The following is an 18,626-nucleotide window of genomic DNA, read 5'->3' on the forward strand; positions in this document are numbered from 1 at the left end:
GACTTTTGGATTCTGTTCTCGTAATGTTTGAAGCTGACCGAATTTCTTGTTGAATACCACAGCGATGCCCTTGGACATTTGGAGATCCTCTGCCACGCAGTGCGCTAGGGCGTAATCAACTGGAACCTTGAAAAGGTCTCGTGGCTCTTCTCGAGTTACCCCATGTACGACCTTCTGTCCGTTCGAGTATAAGGACATGAATTGCTGGAACGTCATTTCATCCTCTGGTGGTCTGAGGGTGCGAACTTGGTCGTGATTTCCAGCCAGTCTATTAAAATGGACGACCCTAGGCTTTCCTCGAGGTGGCTTATGGATTCGGTAGACGAGGTCATTAATCTTTTTCATGATTTTGTACGGACCTTCCCACGAGTTCCGCAACTTCGGTGATAAACCACGGCGGAGCTTAGGATTGTACAGCCAAACTAGGTCGCCGATTTCGAATCCTCCAGCATTCGCCTTGATGTCATAGGCCTCCTTCATCCCACTTCTGACACCAATTGTAACGAATTAAAGAATTAACTGTCTTAAACAAATTTATTTTAGCAATACTTCACTATCCCAACTAATTTATTTACACCACTCAGTAACTAACGCTTAATTTATCTTCAGCGTTTGTTAACCGCTCGATTCGCTTTCTTGGTACAGACTCCTCTTCGGGACGAAGAGCGACGTTTTTGTATCGTCAACGAACGTTCCGGATCCCTCTACGGATTTCGGGACCCATCCGGAGTTTTCGCGGTATTTTGCGATGCGTCATGCGTTTGATGACTGGGGCATCGGTCAGGTCCGGCTTCAGATTCATTACAATATTACTATTACTATATACGAAAAAGTTAATTTCTGAGCTAGTATATTGGGATATGTAATTAGTGATCTATTATTCATAGAAGGAATTCCAAATGGCGAAATGTATGCTCACATACTGGAAAGATCTGTCGAACCTCGGATAGTTCATGAATTAATGAATCAGAGAGACATACATGGCAATTCATCTTTAGAAGATAATGTATTATATTTTCAACAGCATGGTGCACCTCTCCACTATGTAGTTCCAGTTAGACAATTGTGAGATGATAACTATGCTAATCAATGAATTGGAAGAAGCGGTTCTATTGAATAACCTCCTAGATCTCCGGACCTATCTCCTCTTGATTTCCTTCTCTGGTTCTATATTTTCTCTGGTTCTATAGAGCAAATGAAGGAAAGAATGATCCAAAAATGCCGTTTCCAGAGAAACGTTTGCCAGTGTACGTTAAGAGTTTCAAAATAGACATTGTCCTGAAAAGGATGGAAATCATTCGGAACATTTCTCAAATTATTGATAGAAAATGAAATTTCAGATTAAATTAATAGTGTTTTATTCAATAAACCAAAAACTACTACATCAAATGTTGCATTGTAGGGCATCAAGAGATTCTAGATAAGGTATCACAATTAGGGAGTTGCCCTTTGAGACTATAGAGTTGGGGTGGCTGGAGGCGACAGGGCAAGTGAAAACAAGTTAGCTATCAACTCATTTTGTGTCCCTTCCTATTTTGGAAATTGTTTTTAAATTGTCACCCTGTATATATATGTTTACATATGAATTGAGTTCACTTACCACGTTTCCTGGTAGAGTAGAGAGTAAAACAGGCAAGGCAGTCATGGCGACTTCGTTGAATATTCCTGTTCTTCTGGCACTGGAGTATTTTGAGAATCGGCCGTGAGACTTCAACTCTAGTTCTGAGTGTACTATAGCTTCCTGGAAGAGCGTGATAATTGTCATAGAGGATACTTCTCTACTAAAAATCTTACATATTTTTACGATAAAACAAGTTCTGTCAACGCTGTCAATCAGAACATGTTGTTAGTAGTTCCGTTACCATAAGACTAAGAAACAATATTTTAAAGGAAATGTTACACTATCAAATTATTGAATTAAGGCGTGGATAAAATCAATTGTGGTTTATACAAAGGCTGCTTCTTTAACGATGAGAACTATATAATTATAAACAGTGAAATGTTGATAGCATCTTCGAAAAGCTATGAGAAGCTCATTTATGTTCGATACGTAACTACCAATAACTATGATACTGAACTCTGACCAGCCAGAAGATGAAATATAATTGAATGGGAAAAAATGTAATATTCATAATTGGAGTAGAGACGCATGAGACGAATTTTGCGTATTGAAAGAAAACCTGCAACGAGGAGTACAAAAACCTTTGCAGAATATCTATCCACAGACTTCTTCGCGAGAGAGGGAATGGTAAAAAGGATGTTCGACCCTCCTTATTTCAAAGGCCAGTACTTTGAGTTTCTGAGTTTGTGATAATATTGCTAAAGGGGGAATAAAGATGCCTTCGAAAGCAGAACACTTTGATTAAAACATATTTATGATCGTGTTTTGGTGCCCCATGTCGTGAAAAGAAAAATACCTTGTCCGCATCTATTCGAACTCAATCAAATAAAATCCAGTTTCTTCAAGGTTACTGATTATTCAGAATATCTGGCAAGAGTGAGATTCAGTCAAACACCGAAAACGTGATCCGGTCAGAGGCTGTGAAGGTACAGGGCCTTGTGAAGAATAATTCACTCCGAAGTTGATAGAACATGCTACATCTTCCACAAACTAATGAATACCTCACCATCGATCAGTTTGTGACTACTTTCGTCAGCTAGGTGAGCAACACAACTTTTCTGCCGAATGGAAAAAGGCAAAACTAATACTCTTGAGGAATGAAAATAAACCTATAGATAACCCGTCATCATTTAGACCTATCTGTCTTTTGGATTCTAAAGGAAAACTCTTCGAACACTCAATACTTGAACGTCTTAATGAGGAAATTGTACGAACAGAGGGTTTAGCCAACCAACAGTTCGGGTTCAGGAAAGGGCGCCAAACAGTAGACACCGTAAACACTGTAGTTAATATTGCCAATGAGGCAAGACTTCAGCGAAATCTCTGCGTAGACCTAACGCTGGATGTGAAAAATGTTTTCAACAGTACAACATGGCAATTCATATTGGAGGCCCTTAGAAACAGAGGCGTGGAGGAAATTTATATGATATTAATTTATCTGATAGCCTCATATCTATCAGAGAGAGAAATTTCACTGGAAGCCATTGATGACACAAAAACTATCAGTATAAATAGCGGTATCCCACAGGGATCAGTCCTAAGACCTACATTGTGGAACGTCCTATATGATGAGCTTTTTTCAATTGAATTACCCGATGAAACTGATTTGGTAGGAACACAGATTGGACTGAGCAAGGCAGTAAAGTATCTGGGAGTATGGCTTAACACTAAGCTGACCTTTGCAGAGCATATAAAACAAAGTGTACTAAAAGCGGAGAAAACAACTACAGCGCTAGCAAATCTGATGCCCAATATCGGAAGTCCCAGAGCATCTAAGAGACGAATTCTGTCAAATGTAGGTCATTCGCAGATTCTGTACGGTGCACCATCCTGTTACACCGCAATGCAAAATACGAAACTGGTACAGAAATTAACAGCGGTGCAGACAAAAATGAACTTCCGAACGTGCAGTTCATATAGAAGGATATCCGCTGAGGCAGCATGCGTTATAGCAGGGGTTTCACCGATTGAAATTCAAGACAAAATGGAGAGTAGAAATTGAAGTATCTGGTTACTATTTTTTTTTCCTTTATTTGTTCCATCTTTGGATATATCACGAGTCAAGTACTAAAGTAATGCGGGAGCGGTTCCCGATACTTGGCACCGAGAATACAGGAAGGGGTTTTAGTCGGTAAGAATCCGGCATAGCGTCTATGAAGATTTCCCCTTCTCCTCGTTTTACTCAAGAATTTGGTTGCCTGTGATTGATTCCAGGAAGAAGTCCCCCTCCGGGAGACTTCTCTGAAGTACTCCTGATCCTCACAGATAACTTGTAGCCATCCAGGCTAGAATCGTACATGTGGATCCCCTTTTGGAATACCCCCTACCAGAGCCCCAATGGGATACTGAAGAGATTCAGTGAATTGGTTAGTGTTGTGGTTATCTGATATCCAAGGCGCAAGATTCTCGCTTCAATGATAGCAACAACCTTCTCATACAAAAACATCTGTGAGTTAGTGACACTGATAGACAGTACCACGAGTGATCCTGTTATTTCCACAGCCAGTGTTGGTACAAGAAAGCAGGCATCCAATAGCTGAATTTGTTCAATTCCGCAAACCAAGCAAACACAGACTCGAAAAGCAGCAAGAGGTAGTTCAAGCAATGAACAAAGAAAGAAAATCAATCCTCAGATCAAACCTACCTCTCCAAGAACAATAGGAAGAAACTCGTTGTACGTGATATGTTGAATTTCTGCTATAACGATCCTGCGACTTTCCAAAAATATCTTCTCATCGGTCCAATGTCGGTTCAGACGAGCAAGATCAACTGCAACTCTGTTATGTTCTTTCAATAAGGCGGAATAAAGTGCGTTTGACCTACAAGCAGCACAAGCAGAAACGTTGAGCAGGCCGGCATCATAGGTTCGGAGTTTTTCCATCTGTTGATGACTATTGCCATAGATAGCGGAGGCATCCAAGTAGGAGGTGGCGAGGTTCATTTGTTCCCGGTATTCTAAAAGAAATGAATTTTGTAATTCACATACGAGAATTTTTGGTTGTCTCAGAAACCTTGAAGTTTCCTTGATTGGGGTTATGTTGAATCAAATCTTAGTAGTTGAATAAAAATACTATTTTCACAAACAGATTTTGAATGATGATGATGATACAAAAAATGAACACTTCATGTTTACTCATTTCCCAGTGAATGAATTTGCTTTGCTAGAACTTTGCTAGAAAACATCAACATCAAGGTTAAAATATGATCCTCATTATTTTGCTTTCATTTCAATTTTTTCTTAGAATCAGTATTCAGTCAAGTCCAACTGATCATAAAAAACATACAGTGGTTCCTTATAACTTTCTGACAATCAAGGAGGTCATTTGAAGTAAATATAGAGAAGGAACTCCAGCATATACAGGTTTTATCAAAACTCAGTAAACAAATGATATCTCCCATATTTGGGAAGCTTGATCATTTCTTTAACCATTTTCGCCATTGGAGTGTCCAAGAAACCACAACATTTCTTCAAAAGTCACTTTCAGAAAATTTTCTCGTTTTTTAAGTCTTTATGTCACTGTAAATACTCTCAGGTATTTTTCATACCGAATCTGCTCAGGAAAAATCATTTCCCTCTCAAAGAAGATTGATTACAAATCCCGTACAAGACGTCACTGATAAAAAAAGTATGTTGTAGGTATAGGAAATGATTATTATTGATGTATGAAACAGCTTTCTACTTTTTACAAATATTAATATGATCATACCGAAGGTATCTTTACAAAAAAAATTCTCAAAGCTCCAGTCCCTTGTTGTTCAAGAGACAAGACTTTTGAGACGTAATGAAGTTTTTTCTTCAAGATGGACCCAAAAATAACCTAATTAAATTTTAGCATGTAATTGAGAAACATCTTAATTTTTCGCTACAAAATTGCTATGCTACAAAATTGTTCTCTTATATTGATTTATAATACTACAATTATTGTCACCCCGCCACTAAGAAGAACAAATTAGCGCTGACCTGATATAATAATAATAATAATAATAATTTTCATTTCATAAGATTGAATACATATACATATAAACAAGAAGAAATGCAGAAATAAATATGACATGTCACTGAAGCTCAAAGAGCTTGTGTATGACAAAAACAACTGAAACAATAAACTTAGTTAAGACGTTTTGTGTGTGATGTCATTTGAAATGGAAAAATAAATAAAGATATCATGAACATGAGTCTATTTGTCATAGCAGTCAACATTCATACACCATATACGTAGAAACATTGATATTCATATGTCTTATATTTCATTCAATGTTCTGTTGTTAATATGGTCCTTGATGACTGCACTTTTGTAGAGTTGCTCTCTCTTCTATAAGGTAAGTCCTTGTTCAGAAAGATTGCAACAGTACACAATATGGTGAACTACAAAGCTGGTGTAGATCATGAATTGTGAAACAGTTTCCATTCATACTTGTAAATATTCACATTGTTTTTTTGTGAGAACATTTGCTTTTTCTTTTTGTATTACTACTTCATTTTTTTTGTTCCAATATTTTATTTATCTTCCCTATTGTTATATTAGTTAGCCATAATTTCAGTTCTTTTTTGAATCTGTTGTCACTTGTAATATACTTTATTTCGAATGAAACTTCTACATAGGCAATTGGGCACAAGTATGTGAGAAATCTTTGACTTCGAGATGTGCTTACTTTAGGAATCCTTGAGATTTTTTGCTTGAATCTGGTATTGTGCAAATGATCCGCAGACAATAATTTTGTTTCATATTTTCTATGATACATTGCAAGACTTTAAAAATATAAATGTCTACAAGTAAAAAATTTAGATTTTGTGAAAAGTGTTTCAGACGGATAGGTATAATCTCTATTAAAAATAATTTTAATGAGAAATTTTTGAGTGACATTGATAACCCCGAGATGATTATCAGTAATACCTCCCCTAATATTTTATTAACTTACGAAATTCACAATTGTCCGAATCAACCGCTGGCAAAGTCCTCATATATTCTCGGCACTGACCGTGTCCCAGCTTTCCATAACATTCCCCGTGCTTCTTGGCATTGTCACTGCAGCAATCTTGCGTCTTCAGGTTTCCCGTATTCGCGAGATCATGCAGCAGAAGTTCACTCCAAGCCCCCAGTAAAGCAGTAACTGACTCATGTTTGGTGGCAGGATTATTCTGGAGAGTTGAAGCAACGTCGATTGCGCTGGGAAGGGAGTGTGAATCGACAGACTGCTTGGGCTGATATTTCCCTGTAAAAAAATCAGGTCTATTGATCAAGAATCTCTATTAAGAGGAAACCCTTCAGATAAATGGAACAAAAATACCAGCACTTTGAAAAGGGGGTGTTATCCAGACGAGTAAGGAATTTCCCAAAGAGCCTTGAATGTGATATAGAAAAATATCATAGTTGCCAGCTTGTACCACTCAACTATTTCCAAATCTGGCATAGCCAAGAACAGATGAGGAATGAAGAACATACCATGAGTATGTTAGTCCTAAGGGTCTTCCAAATGTTCTGTAAAGATACTCACGGCAACCGAAATCGAATGTAAACATGGTGAAAACTGCGGGTTTATAGTGAGTAGTGACTTACCTTCCTCAGCCTATCAAGTTGGTAAAAGCTTCGATAAAAATTCTCCAACTTCAAGACAAAGAAGCATATATGTGGAGGACCCATTACACCAGTAATAGCGCCACACATAGAGTAGTCTAGGAATAAAGTGAAGCCAAGCTTCAACTGAGAAAATAATAATACTAATAACTTTTATTGAGGATAAATAACGAATTTTTAAATTAATAAATGATGAGACTGATAATGAAGTCTAGCTCTGGCTTTTCTACTCAACCATCAGGAGGCTAATATTCCAAATAAGATTCATTATACAATACAATGCAATATAATACAATACTTTATTTTTCCTGAGAATTTTTTAAAAGCATGGAATAGTCATATACACAGTAGAGATTGGAGTTGAAAAATGTCAAGTGATGAAATATGGAACATACATAAAAAAAAATAAAATCAATAGTAGATGTAGGAGATAATTGAATAAAACAATAAAAAAAAACATAGTATAAACAGTAGAATAGTAAACAAGCAAACAATTGTGATGTCAAGCAGCCAGATCAGTTTTAAAATATTCATCAAGTGAATAAAAGGCTTTTTTGTAGAGAATATTTTTAACGCTATTTTTGAAATTAATGGAATTTGAAATTTTCTTAATGAATGTTGGAAGTTTATGTTGGAGTTATGCTCTAGTTATGCATAACTCTAGTTATGCTTGAAGAAGCTATTGTATAGCGAAACACGTGTCGCGATTTTTGTAAAACCCTTATAGTGAAAATTATAGAATAAACTCTATTTATTAGTTTTTTAAATATAAATTTTCATCAAGTATCGGACAGTTCTATTCAATTACCTAAGAATTTGACTGATTTTTTCTGCACAATAGATTTAGTATTAGCTCTGACCAATATACTGCACTCCATTTCTCTAAGCGAAAAAACAATGGTATTAGATTTATTGCTATTTAGTACGAGGCCGTTTCTGGTGTAGTAATTAAGCATATAAGCAACTGCAATATCAGCCTGGTCAGCCCTTCACAAGAAGAAGAACTCAATAAGAAGGACATATCATCAGCAAACTGTACAGTACAATGTTGTTGATTAATATTAGAGATGTCGTTGACGAATAAGAGAAAGAGAGTAGGACCCAGGACACTACCTTGAGGAACACCTGTTAATGTGTTACGATTTTCAGAATGATATATTCCAGATTTGAGCCTAACCTTAACAGATTGTGATCTGCCAGTCAGACAAGTCTCAATCCATTTTAGACTTTGGCTGCGAATTCCAGTATCATGAAGCTTATCGAGGAGAAGTTGATGGTATCAAATGCACGTGACAAATCAAATAGAATACTGATCGATTCTTCGCCATTTTCAAATTTGGATAAAACATGATTGACTGGAGAAAAAGTAGCATCTTGGGTGGATAAACCAGATTGGAATCCATATTGGCCCTTTGCGAGTAGGTTATACTTTTTACAGAAGGATACAAGTCTGTTGAGATAGGATTTTTCGAAAATTTTTAACAGCAATGCAATACCTCTGTAGTTGGAGATTAAGTGCTCATCATTTTTCTTGTGAACAGGAACTACAATAGCATGTTTAGGACACGAGGGAAATGAACCCTCAAGGAAAGAGAGATTAAGTAGGTATGTAAGTGGTTCAATAATTAGTTCAGCAACATACAACAATAATCTACCTGGTAATTTATCGATGCCACTAGAGTTCTTATACGATATGGACTAGATGATATCAAGAAGTTCAGTTTCTTCTGAAGGATGAAGAAAAAAAGGTTTGTTTTTATATCGTGATGATGTTCACCAGCAGGTTCAGAATCGTTGATTAGAGAATTGACAGAGTCAATAAAATAATCATTGAAGACTTGAGAAATAACATACTGAAATTCAGATAAAACTGTGTATCATCTGCATAAGCCGGGAGTTCACAACGTTTAACTTCATTTAAAATATCTTCAGTGTATATGATGAAAAACAATGATCCTGAAATAAAGTCCATATTGTGAAAATTGGTAATCATTATCATAAATAGTGTCATTGATGTCAACCAAGTGATGGATCAGTGTATTCAAAATTAATATGAAACTATCTCTGAGATCGTGAACAGCTTGTGAAATTAGAAGCGGTTTTATGTGGGGATAAAATTATCAAACTCGGTGTACCACAAGGGACGATGTTTATACTTCTCTTCTACACCTTATATATGAATAGTTTTCTTACTTCATATAAAATATGAAGTCAGACAATTAGTTTTGCAAATGACATTGCTATACGTGTACATCACAAAGATTTGGAAAGAACTCAAAATCAAAATGGAAACTGACACAAGAAATAGTTAACAGGTTTGGTCATAAATTTCTCAAACTCAATTTTGATAAACTTTTCCATATTCTGGTTTACCTACTAGAGTATGAAGTATGACTTCATCATCTGAACACGCCAACTTGGTTGCCGAAACGTGCATCGAAAACTGTATTGCACTTCTGGTGAATGGAGAAAGTGGTCGTTTTGGATCCATTTTACGTCAAAGGTCCCATTTTTATATTTTATCGGTGTAGAGCTTCTTATTTCTTTTTGAATAATGTAAAAATTAATCTCATTTCCACCACAATACTTGACCTACTACCTGGTGGTGGGTCAAGCATTGTTCAACAACGATGAGTAAATCAATTAGAAGTATTTTCAAACATTCACTCACCATCACCATAAACTGGGGGCAATAATCTCAAGAATTTTTCTCCTCTCGTACCCCATTTTGGATGACGAACATTATTACACTCTCCAGATAGTTTTCTGAATTTCATCGCCGAACAGTCAACTGGTTCTTCTGGTGGACACAACTCTTTGGGCCATGGCTGGCCGCTTGCTGCATATCTTTCGATGATCAATGCTCTCCGGACAATGGGTCTCAGGTCTTCCGGTAAAGTCCTGGTGTATTGGGTGATGTTGTATTCGTGGGGTTTCAGGGTAGATTGAGAAGATACGGAGAAGGGGAGTGTGAGAAGGAGAGCACATAGTGGTAACCTGAAAAGAACAGAACTCATTTTAGTGCCTTAACCAATTCCTCTGCAGCTATAAAGTAAGTTGTTATAAGAAATGTAAGCATTGACGTTAGTATCAGAAATAATAATAGTATTGGAATACAAAGTAACACTACAGGGCGTCGTTTTTCATTTGCTTACAAACTGCAGCAAAAACATCTAGGAAAACATAAGCTGATCACATTACACCTTGAAGCTCAGCGTTGATGAATCCCTCTGTGTATACTGTTTCATTTGGCAAATGTATGTTTCAAGTAGTATAATATTCTTTCCATGTGGTGCCTTCAAAATTTGTTTCATTATAAAATCATTATTGCTATTTTCTCTGCGGATGAACATCTTCACCAGCATAAGGAGGTTGCATATCTTAATGAGGACCCAGAGCTGATTTCGAATTGCGACAAAATTAACCAGCTTCAATTCAATGCTACGAAAGCCCAGGCGTCGATTTTCTCCAAAAAGATAAATGTCTTCGATCCGGATATTTGGGGGTTGAAATGGACAACAATAAGACTTGGCATAATTATGTCACTGGAGTTGCAAAAGTGCTTCTCAAAAGCTTGGAACACTGCTCCGAATCAGAACACTGTACACCTCAGCAACTTTTGATGCTTTATAAAGCTCAGATCAGACCTTCTTTGAGAGCTCTGTCCCCAAACATACCTTGAAGTTCCTGGATTCCATCCAGAAAAGAACCATCCGCCAGATTGGAGACGCGAGCAACACGTGCAACCTTGATAGCCTGGAACGTCGAAGAAAGGTTAGAGATTTGTCTCTCTTTCATAGATACTTTCACGAGAGGTGTTCAAGTGTCTTGGCACATTTCATTCCATCAAAGTAGGAGTTGCCGGAGTATAGAACACCCCCACTCCTTCAGTTTTCGTCATTACCCAGTCAACCAATCAGAAGCTACCGCGCGCATAGCGGGAAATTCAAATCGTTCTCACTTCAACAAGACAGACCACCTATTCAAATTCACCAGTCACGTGGTCTCCGTGACCATCGGTGACTGGAAATTTCATGAGAATTTAAATAAAAAAATTATCGGTTAGAGAATTGAACCCAAGTCATCGGCTCGAAATACCACTAAATCATCTTTTGCCTCAAAATAGGCCTCAGTTTCAGCCATAACCTCTTCATTAGAACGAAATTTTCTACCGGTGAGCATTTTTGTGAGATCTGCGAACAGCCAAACGTCACTGGGAGCCAAATCCGGCGAATACGGCTAATGTGGGAGCAATTCGAAGTTCAATTCACGTATTGTTTGAAGGTGGTTGACAATGTTTCCTGATGAATTTCACTAGTTCGGACTTCCATTGTCTGATATATAAAATGATTTGAAATCCCTGAAACAACTAAAAAAATAAGAATTAAAAATTAATAGCTGAAAATAACAATTATATTAAGCAAAAATAACATGAAACGAAATAATAGTGAAATAAAATACAAGTAAAAATAGAACGATTAAACAAAAATGAAGAAATATAAATGAAAATAAAAATAAAAAGTTAAGAGATTCCAAACCACGTTAGTTCACGACGTTTCGATTGTTAGTATCTACAATCGTCTTCGGGTGATAATTGGACTGATTCCTCTGAGAGATGACTATTTATGGGTCGTTCGAGTACTTTCACTTATTTCCGCTTTCCATTTTTTCCGCTATACTGGTTCAGTAGGAGATGACCATTTGGCGGGATTGGCCATTTTTCGCTTGACGATGGGTTTCCATATGTTGCGTATCTCTACGTTAGCTTTCTGAATACGTTGTTGTACAGCATATAAGCGACTTCCTTGAATTTTTTTCCAAACCAATGTTCCTCTCTGTGTAAGATTTCAGCTTGGGACCATTCGATGTTGTGTTGATGGGTCCAAACATGGTCTGCTATTCCTGATTTGATGGTTTTCTTTCGCTGTGTGTGTTTCTTGTACTCGGCAATGCGAAAATTCAATGTCCTCTTAGTTTCACCAATATAGGATTTACCGCACTCACAGGGTATCCGGTGAATGCAATTCTTGGAATCGCAGTCCGCGTTTGGTGGCCTGGTTTTCGTGAGGCTGCTACGGATAGTGTTACCGGATCTGAAGCAGGTTCTGATGTTGTACTTGGAACCAATTCTTCTTATCCTCTCCGATAATCCTCTGATGTAGGGAAGTGCAAGCACTGGTTGTGACATGGTTGTGATGTGTTGATGCTGTTGATGTGTTTCAGGAAGGCGTCTAGTTCAGTATTCCCATGTTTCCATATTATGAAGGTGTCGGGGATTTTCCCAACCAGACTCGAGGTTTCTTGTGGGCTTCTTCTATGGCCAGAGTTTCAAACAACTCCATATTTATGTTGGCTATGACTGGTGAAAGTGGCGATCCCATTGGTAGTCCCTCATCTTGAGTAAAAAATTCGTCCTTCAGTTGGAAATAACAGTTCCGTACACAGCATTCTAGTAACTCCATAATTACTTCTATAGGTAGATTCGTTCTCTCTTTCAGGTTCTCGTATTGGGGTAGCTTTCTCTGTATGATTTGGAACGTTGGTGTAAAGGCTTTCCACGTCGAAGCTAATTAGTTGATCTTCCTGTTTGACTACAATTGACCCTAGTAGTTCGACAAAATGCCTTGAATTCTTCACAAAAGACGATGATTTTCCTTGTAATGGTTGTATTATGGGAAAAATCTAGACAAGTTTTGAGTAGCCGAATCTCTGGAGCTGATGATCGGTCTAAGCGGAATGTCCTCTTCTTGTGGATTTTAGGTAATCCATACAAGTGAGGGGGCTTACTGTGGTGCGGTGTTAGCGATGATCTTTCCATGTCCGAAAAATAAACTTGGTGTTTTTTCAAAAGCTGGTACAACTTCCTTTCAATTGATGCAGTAGGGTCACGTACGATCTTCGTGTATCGTCCCTGCTGGAGAACATCTTCGATCTTTTGTTCGTAGAGAACAGTATCGTTTTATCAATTCATTTCAGGTTATTTTTGCTTGATGTAATCATTATTTTCAGCTAGTAATTTCTTCAATTCATGTAGTTTTGCAATTTTTTTATTTGCCATATGCGGTCGTTTCATTGAAATTTCGGCCTTCAAACGCTACAATAACGATATATAATATTCACCGTTGATGGTATTTCCCTTCTCAAGATAGTCGAAGAACATTACACCAAACACATCCCAAAATAATGAGGCCATAACCTTTCCAGCCATTTGTTGGGCTTTCAGGCACTTTGGCTGGATTATAGTGGTACTCGATATCAAAACATCCATTTTCTTGAAATGAGTTCTGTTGCCTAAGGTTTCGCTTACTCTCAAAAATATTTTTCGCTACAGTCCCTTCGTAGCTACTTCAAATTGTGAACATTCATCAAATTTCAGCTCCGATAAGACTACAGTTCATAAAAAACACGTAGTAGAAGGCTGATATCGTCATCATGAGGGAAACTTCACCGAAGAGGCAACTAAGTGATGATATCCGCATTCTAAATGAAATGCAGATGATACTGTGGCTAAACTGGTTTTTCTGACTTACTGTGATTAAATCATTGCTGTTACGATCACACATAGTTATTAGCACGTGCTCAATCATTATAAACCACCAATCAGCGAGGTGTCTCTTTGACTGTATTGGAGTAACAGGAAATCTAGTCAAACTCAGTTGTCCAAGATTTTGAAACAGAACAAATCAAGAATTTTGTAAAGTATAGTATTTTCAGCCCAAGGGGCTGAAAATTTTCGGGCCTAACACATAGATGGCGTTAGTCTTATTGCATCTACCGTTTTTTTTAGTTAGTACCAACCTTCAGAAAAAACTATTGAAAATTCATGATAAGTTTGTGACTTATGCTGCTGAAAGTGACACTACTTTGTTTATTTTCGAAACAATGGATCAAAATCAATTTCCTGTTTTGATTTTACACTGCTTCTTTATGAAAAAAAATACCGTTCAAACGAAGTAATGGCTTGAAAATGTTATAAGGTCTCCGGTTCATCAGAAACAACAATTGAACGTTGGTTTGCTGACTTCCGGCAAACCTGAGAGAGCAACGGAATAAAAACTTCTTCAAATCAAAATTGAAAGTATATTTGCAAGACAAATGTTACTATAGTATCAAAGAGTTTCTTGATGCAAAATGAAAATATGATAAATGTTTTCATGTATATGTGTACAAATCTATTGAATAGTAATATTTTAATATTGTTGATTGCAAATTTGTCTACCATCACACGGTTTTTTATTTGTGACGTATCCTTTATCATGCTGTATGTGATCTGTGAGAATTGAATAAAGATTATTATTATTTTTTTCACCGTAGTGTGCGCTGGTCAGGCCCTATCCCCCGAAGCCCCGGTACATTCAGGAGGGCGCACTAGCATCATCAACCAATTACCACTCCCCACACCGTGGGGTAAGTGATCATTGGGTCCAAGAATCGTGTGCCCTGAGCAAGCGCAGTGAACCAAGAATGACAGCTTTCTGCATCTGTACAGCTAAGATTTATGTCTTAGTGCGGCAAGCCGGTATGATTTTAAGATTCGAGAGTAGAGAGGACATCATTCCACCAAAGACTCCAATAATTAATCAGAACAATCATCTTGACAGAGTGGTCTGGAAAATCTCGATATTTTGTCCATTTTTTTCTCCTCTTTTCTGACGATATTTGTCTCGCCAGGAGCTGAAAACTCCACGACAAATATCGTTTTGCTCTGGTGGTCAAGAAGGACCACATCAGGCTTATTAGCTTGTATGAAACTGAGGGGGGGAATGAATAGTTTCAATAAATTCGGCACTTCTCGTTCCCCACAACGGATTCAATAACCCCCGGAGCGTAGGGCAACACCAGTGTCTCGTTAATACCGTAAGAGTGCCGTCGATGGTAACATAGCACTCTTAGGGCCGCGTTATGTCGATGAATTTAGGCCAAAACCGCATATGCTGGACATGCTGATGGCAAGTGCATTAGGGTCTCGAGCGCCCCGCAGTAGGCCCTGCACCTTGTGCCAGGAACCTCTATACCCATCACGCGACTGCGGTAGACTAAGGTGTTGAAGACACCATCCTGGCAAGCCATGATGAACCCCTCAGTTTTCGACTTCAGATCACTCGACCTGAGAAAAGCAAAGATCAGGCACCTGATAAGTCAAGGTCTCCAATGTTATTGAAGAAGACCCCATGCATTGGCTCATCCTTGTGTTGTTATATGAGCTACTTGCTGAACGGGTTCCAACTCGGTGACAGAGTTGTAATCACCTCGTTTAGTGTCGAAAACTAAACCGAGTTGATCAGCTGCTCGGGCAGCTGCCCTGAAGAGAAATGCTTCAATTCCTGCTCTCTCATGGTCATGGATCATGCAGAGAATGGCATCCGAACTCCTGACGACTTTACAGGCTGTGTCCAGTACCATTCTGTCATGTAAACACTCCAAACTCAAAAGTCCACGGCCTCCATGTTGTCGGGGGAAGTACAACCGTGGAACGGACGATTTGGGATGCAAACTCCTATAGAGATGCATCATTTTTCGGGTCTTCACGTCTAGTTGATACAGCTCCTCCCGAGTCCACTTCACTACTTCCAAACAAGTAGAGTAAGATTGGAACGGCAAGCATATTTGATGCAGCAACTTTGTCTTTCCCCGACAGTTCCGATGACAGTTCCGAGCCCACCATACTCCTTCTACCGACTATCTTTTTTTCAAGCACTCCGATAACTTTCTTACCGCTGGAACTTTCGCCAATCAGGATCACTCAAAAACGGCCTCCGTCGACCTTCATCGAATCCTGAGCACCCAATTTATATGCTGACGGAATTAATCGGACTTGTGTTACGTTGGCAAAGAAACACTGATTCAAATGGCCCTTATTTTCCTGATGTCAGTGATCCAAAGACAATAAAGCGCTCACCTTCTTTCATACTGGAGCATTCACTTTTTTCTCCCATACGAGGTCATTATCGAAGTGAAGTTATGTAATAACACAAATCATGTTCGAACAATAACGTTATTAAAGGCAAAAAGCGTATCTAGCGTAACGAATAGTGTAGAATATTTCATAGCATTTTTATTCAATGAGAGCAAAAGTGATTACGTTTGTTCCACTGACCGTTACTTGTTGAAGACAGTGTTGTTACTTCCATTTCGTTGCCCATTGAAAGGAAAAGTACAGTGAATAGTACCGTAACGTGTGGAAAAGGTGTAACCCAGAGAAGTTCTGCAACGCTGCATAACGGATGGTTTCGATATGATCATTGAAAAGAAAATCGTAATTGTGTTGCAATTTCCACTTCATTACCTGTAGTAACAGAAAACAAAATTTGGTAAACATAATTCTCACCTTGGTTTAAACTCAATTTTTCCTAATGAAGTTTATTTCAAGAAACATTTCACGATAGTATATTTTCCTTCGTTAATTTTTTTTATATATTCAAAGATATATTTTGGTTCTTCCATCAATATAACGGAGCTGGGGCTGATCGCTAGTAACGAATAACTGCAACATCACAAGATGATGAAATAAGACTATTCAAATTATTACTTATGATGCACTGTTGGGAACCTTTGGTGTAGTAATGAATATTACTACAGTTTTTTTCCTCAACACCAAATCGTTATTTTTAACACCTCGACACGTGTTTCGATCACCAAGTGATCATTTTCAAAGAGGAAGATTAAAACTAGAAACTAACGCGAAGCTAACCCTATTTATGCTATATAGATATCCCATACAGGTAAACCACTCAGGTGTACCACCCATACAGGTATACCAACCTAAATTGATTTTACAATTTTTCCTTATCTATTATTTTACAATATATGTTTAACTGTTATAGCTGTATATAAAACAATTTTCAGCTATATAAAAATTAATTTCACAATATTGCCTATCTAAATTTATTTTTGCATGTTTCCTTATGTAGTAATCAGTAAACCCAACAATATCATTTTAACAAGCTATATAGTATGCTCTTTGGTATAGGTCCGTCATCGTTATTCATAATATTATTGTGTTTACTTATTTCTACACTCTCATAGGCATCTAGTTGCCTATTGTTGTTAACTCTAATTTTAATGAACTGAAGTCTATGAAATGGTTTTGTTGCAAAATATAATGGGCGACTGCAGATTTTTCAGGTCTTCCATACTTTAAGTGTGCTATGTGTTCTTTATATCTTACTTTAATAGATCTTTTTGTCTGTCCGTAATATTTTGCATCGCAGTCCTTACATTCAATTTCGTAAATTCCAGACTTTTCCGAATTCTCGACTTTGTCTTTTGGACTTTCCAAAAGGCTCTGTAGTGTATGACTTGTTTACTGATTTACTGGTTTACTGATTACTACATAAGGACACATGCAAAAATAAATTTAGATAGGCAATATTGTGATATTATATCTGATATATTATAACAGTCGAACATATATTGTAAAATAATAGATAAGGAGAAATTGTAAAATTAATTTAGGTTGGAATACCTGTATGGGTGGTACACCTGGATGGTTTATCTGTGTGGGATATCTATATAGCATAAATAAGGTTAGCTTCGCGTTAGTTTCTAGTTTTAATCTTCCTCTTTGAAGATGATCACTTGGTGATCGAAACACGTGTCGAGGTGTTAAAAATAACGATTTGGTGTTGGAAAAAAAACTCCAGTAATATTTATTCAAATTAGGCTTGAAGAAGTCATGGATATTCAACGAAAACATCACTGGACCAAGAACTGTCCCTCGAGGAACTCCCATTTTTATTTTTCCTGGTTCACTGAGAATATTATTTCTGTGAGTTCTAATGGAATTCCTCTGAACCTTTTTTTTTTTAATTTCGATCAGAATGTGGTGGTCAATCCTGAGCAAGGCCCGAGTATAAGCCTGGACAAGTTCAAAAAACAAACATATAACTGATTTACTTCTGTCAGGTGCTCCATACATCTTATTTGTTGAATGGGTAATAGCATTTTCTGTTAGCATTATCTGATATCGCCTGAATTGCTTTTCGGAAATTAAATTATATGTATTTGTCAGTAAAAGATATAATTCAATTTTCAAGTATTTTCCCCATAACTTTTTCTACACTGGAATGAATTAAATCAGGGGTAATTTGCATTTTCCTGCGAGATACCATCCAAAAAGAGGGGAATTATCATTGATGTCCCTGAAAAGGATGGAAATCAACCCATCAAGAAATATTTTGTTGATAATGAAACATTGGATTTCGACTATAAATCTACCACTAGTTTCAATAAGATACCTAAATGTATTTGGATCTTGCAGAAACCTCTATATTTCTTTATCAAAAGAAATGAAGAAGTTGCAAAATCCATACTCACTTCTTTGTCAATTGTTGATGGATCATTATATGCAGACATCGAGGTTAATTGGGAAGGTGATAGTTCACACTATAAATCATGAATCCCATTTCACAATCATATCATTACACTGC

General features: G+C 37.4%; 1 protein-coding gene across 1 annotated transcript in view; it reads right to left on the reverse strand.

The window, feature by feature from the left end:
* LOC111511371 (uncharacterized) overlaps nt 1-18,626 on the reverse strand; it is a 64,848-nt gene that overhangs the window by 23,186 nt on the left and 23,036 nt on the right. The window contains exons 2-5 of the mRNA XM_074171454.1: nt 9,869-10,194; nt 6,542-6,835; nt 4,266-4,576; nt 1,601-1,741 (exon numbers count right to left, since the gene is read on the reverse strand). Of these exons, the coding sequence (XP_074027555.1) occupies nt 1,601-1,741; nt 4,266-4,576; nt 6,542-6,835; nt 9,869-10,194 (1,072 nt within the window). The remainder of the gene's footprint in view (nt 1-1,600; nt 1,742-4,265; nt 4,577-6,541; nt 6,836-9,868; nt 10,195-18,626) is intronic.

Source organism: Leptinotarsa decemlineata, unplaced genomic scaffold, assembly GCF_025532065.1.
Source record: "Leptinotarsa decemlineata unplaced genomic scaffold, Ldec_3_MD MMD2_tig00000010_RagTag_RagTag, whole genome shotgun sequence".
Taxonomy (NCBI): domain Eukaryota; kingdom Metazoa; phylum Arthropoda; class Insecta; order Coleoptera; family Chrysomelidae; genus Leptinotarsa; species Leptinotarsa decemlineata.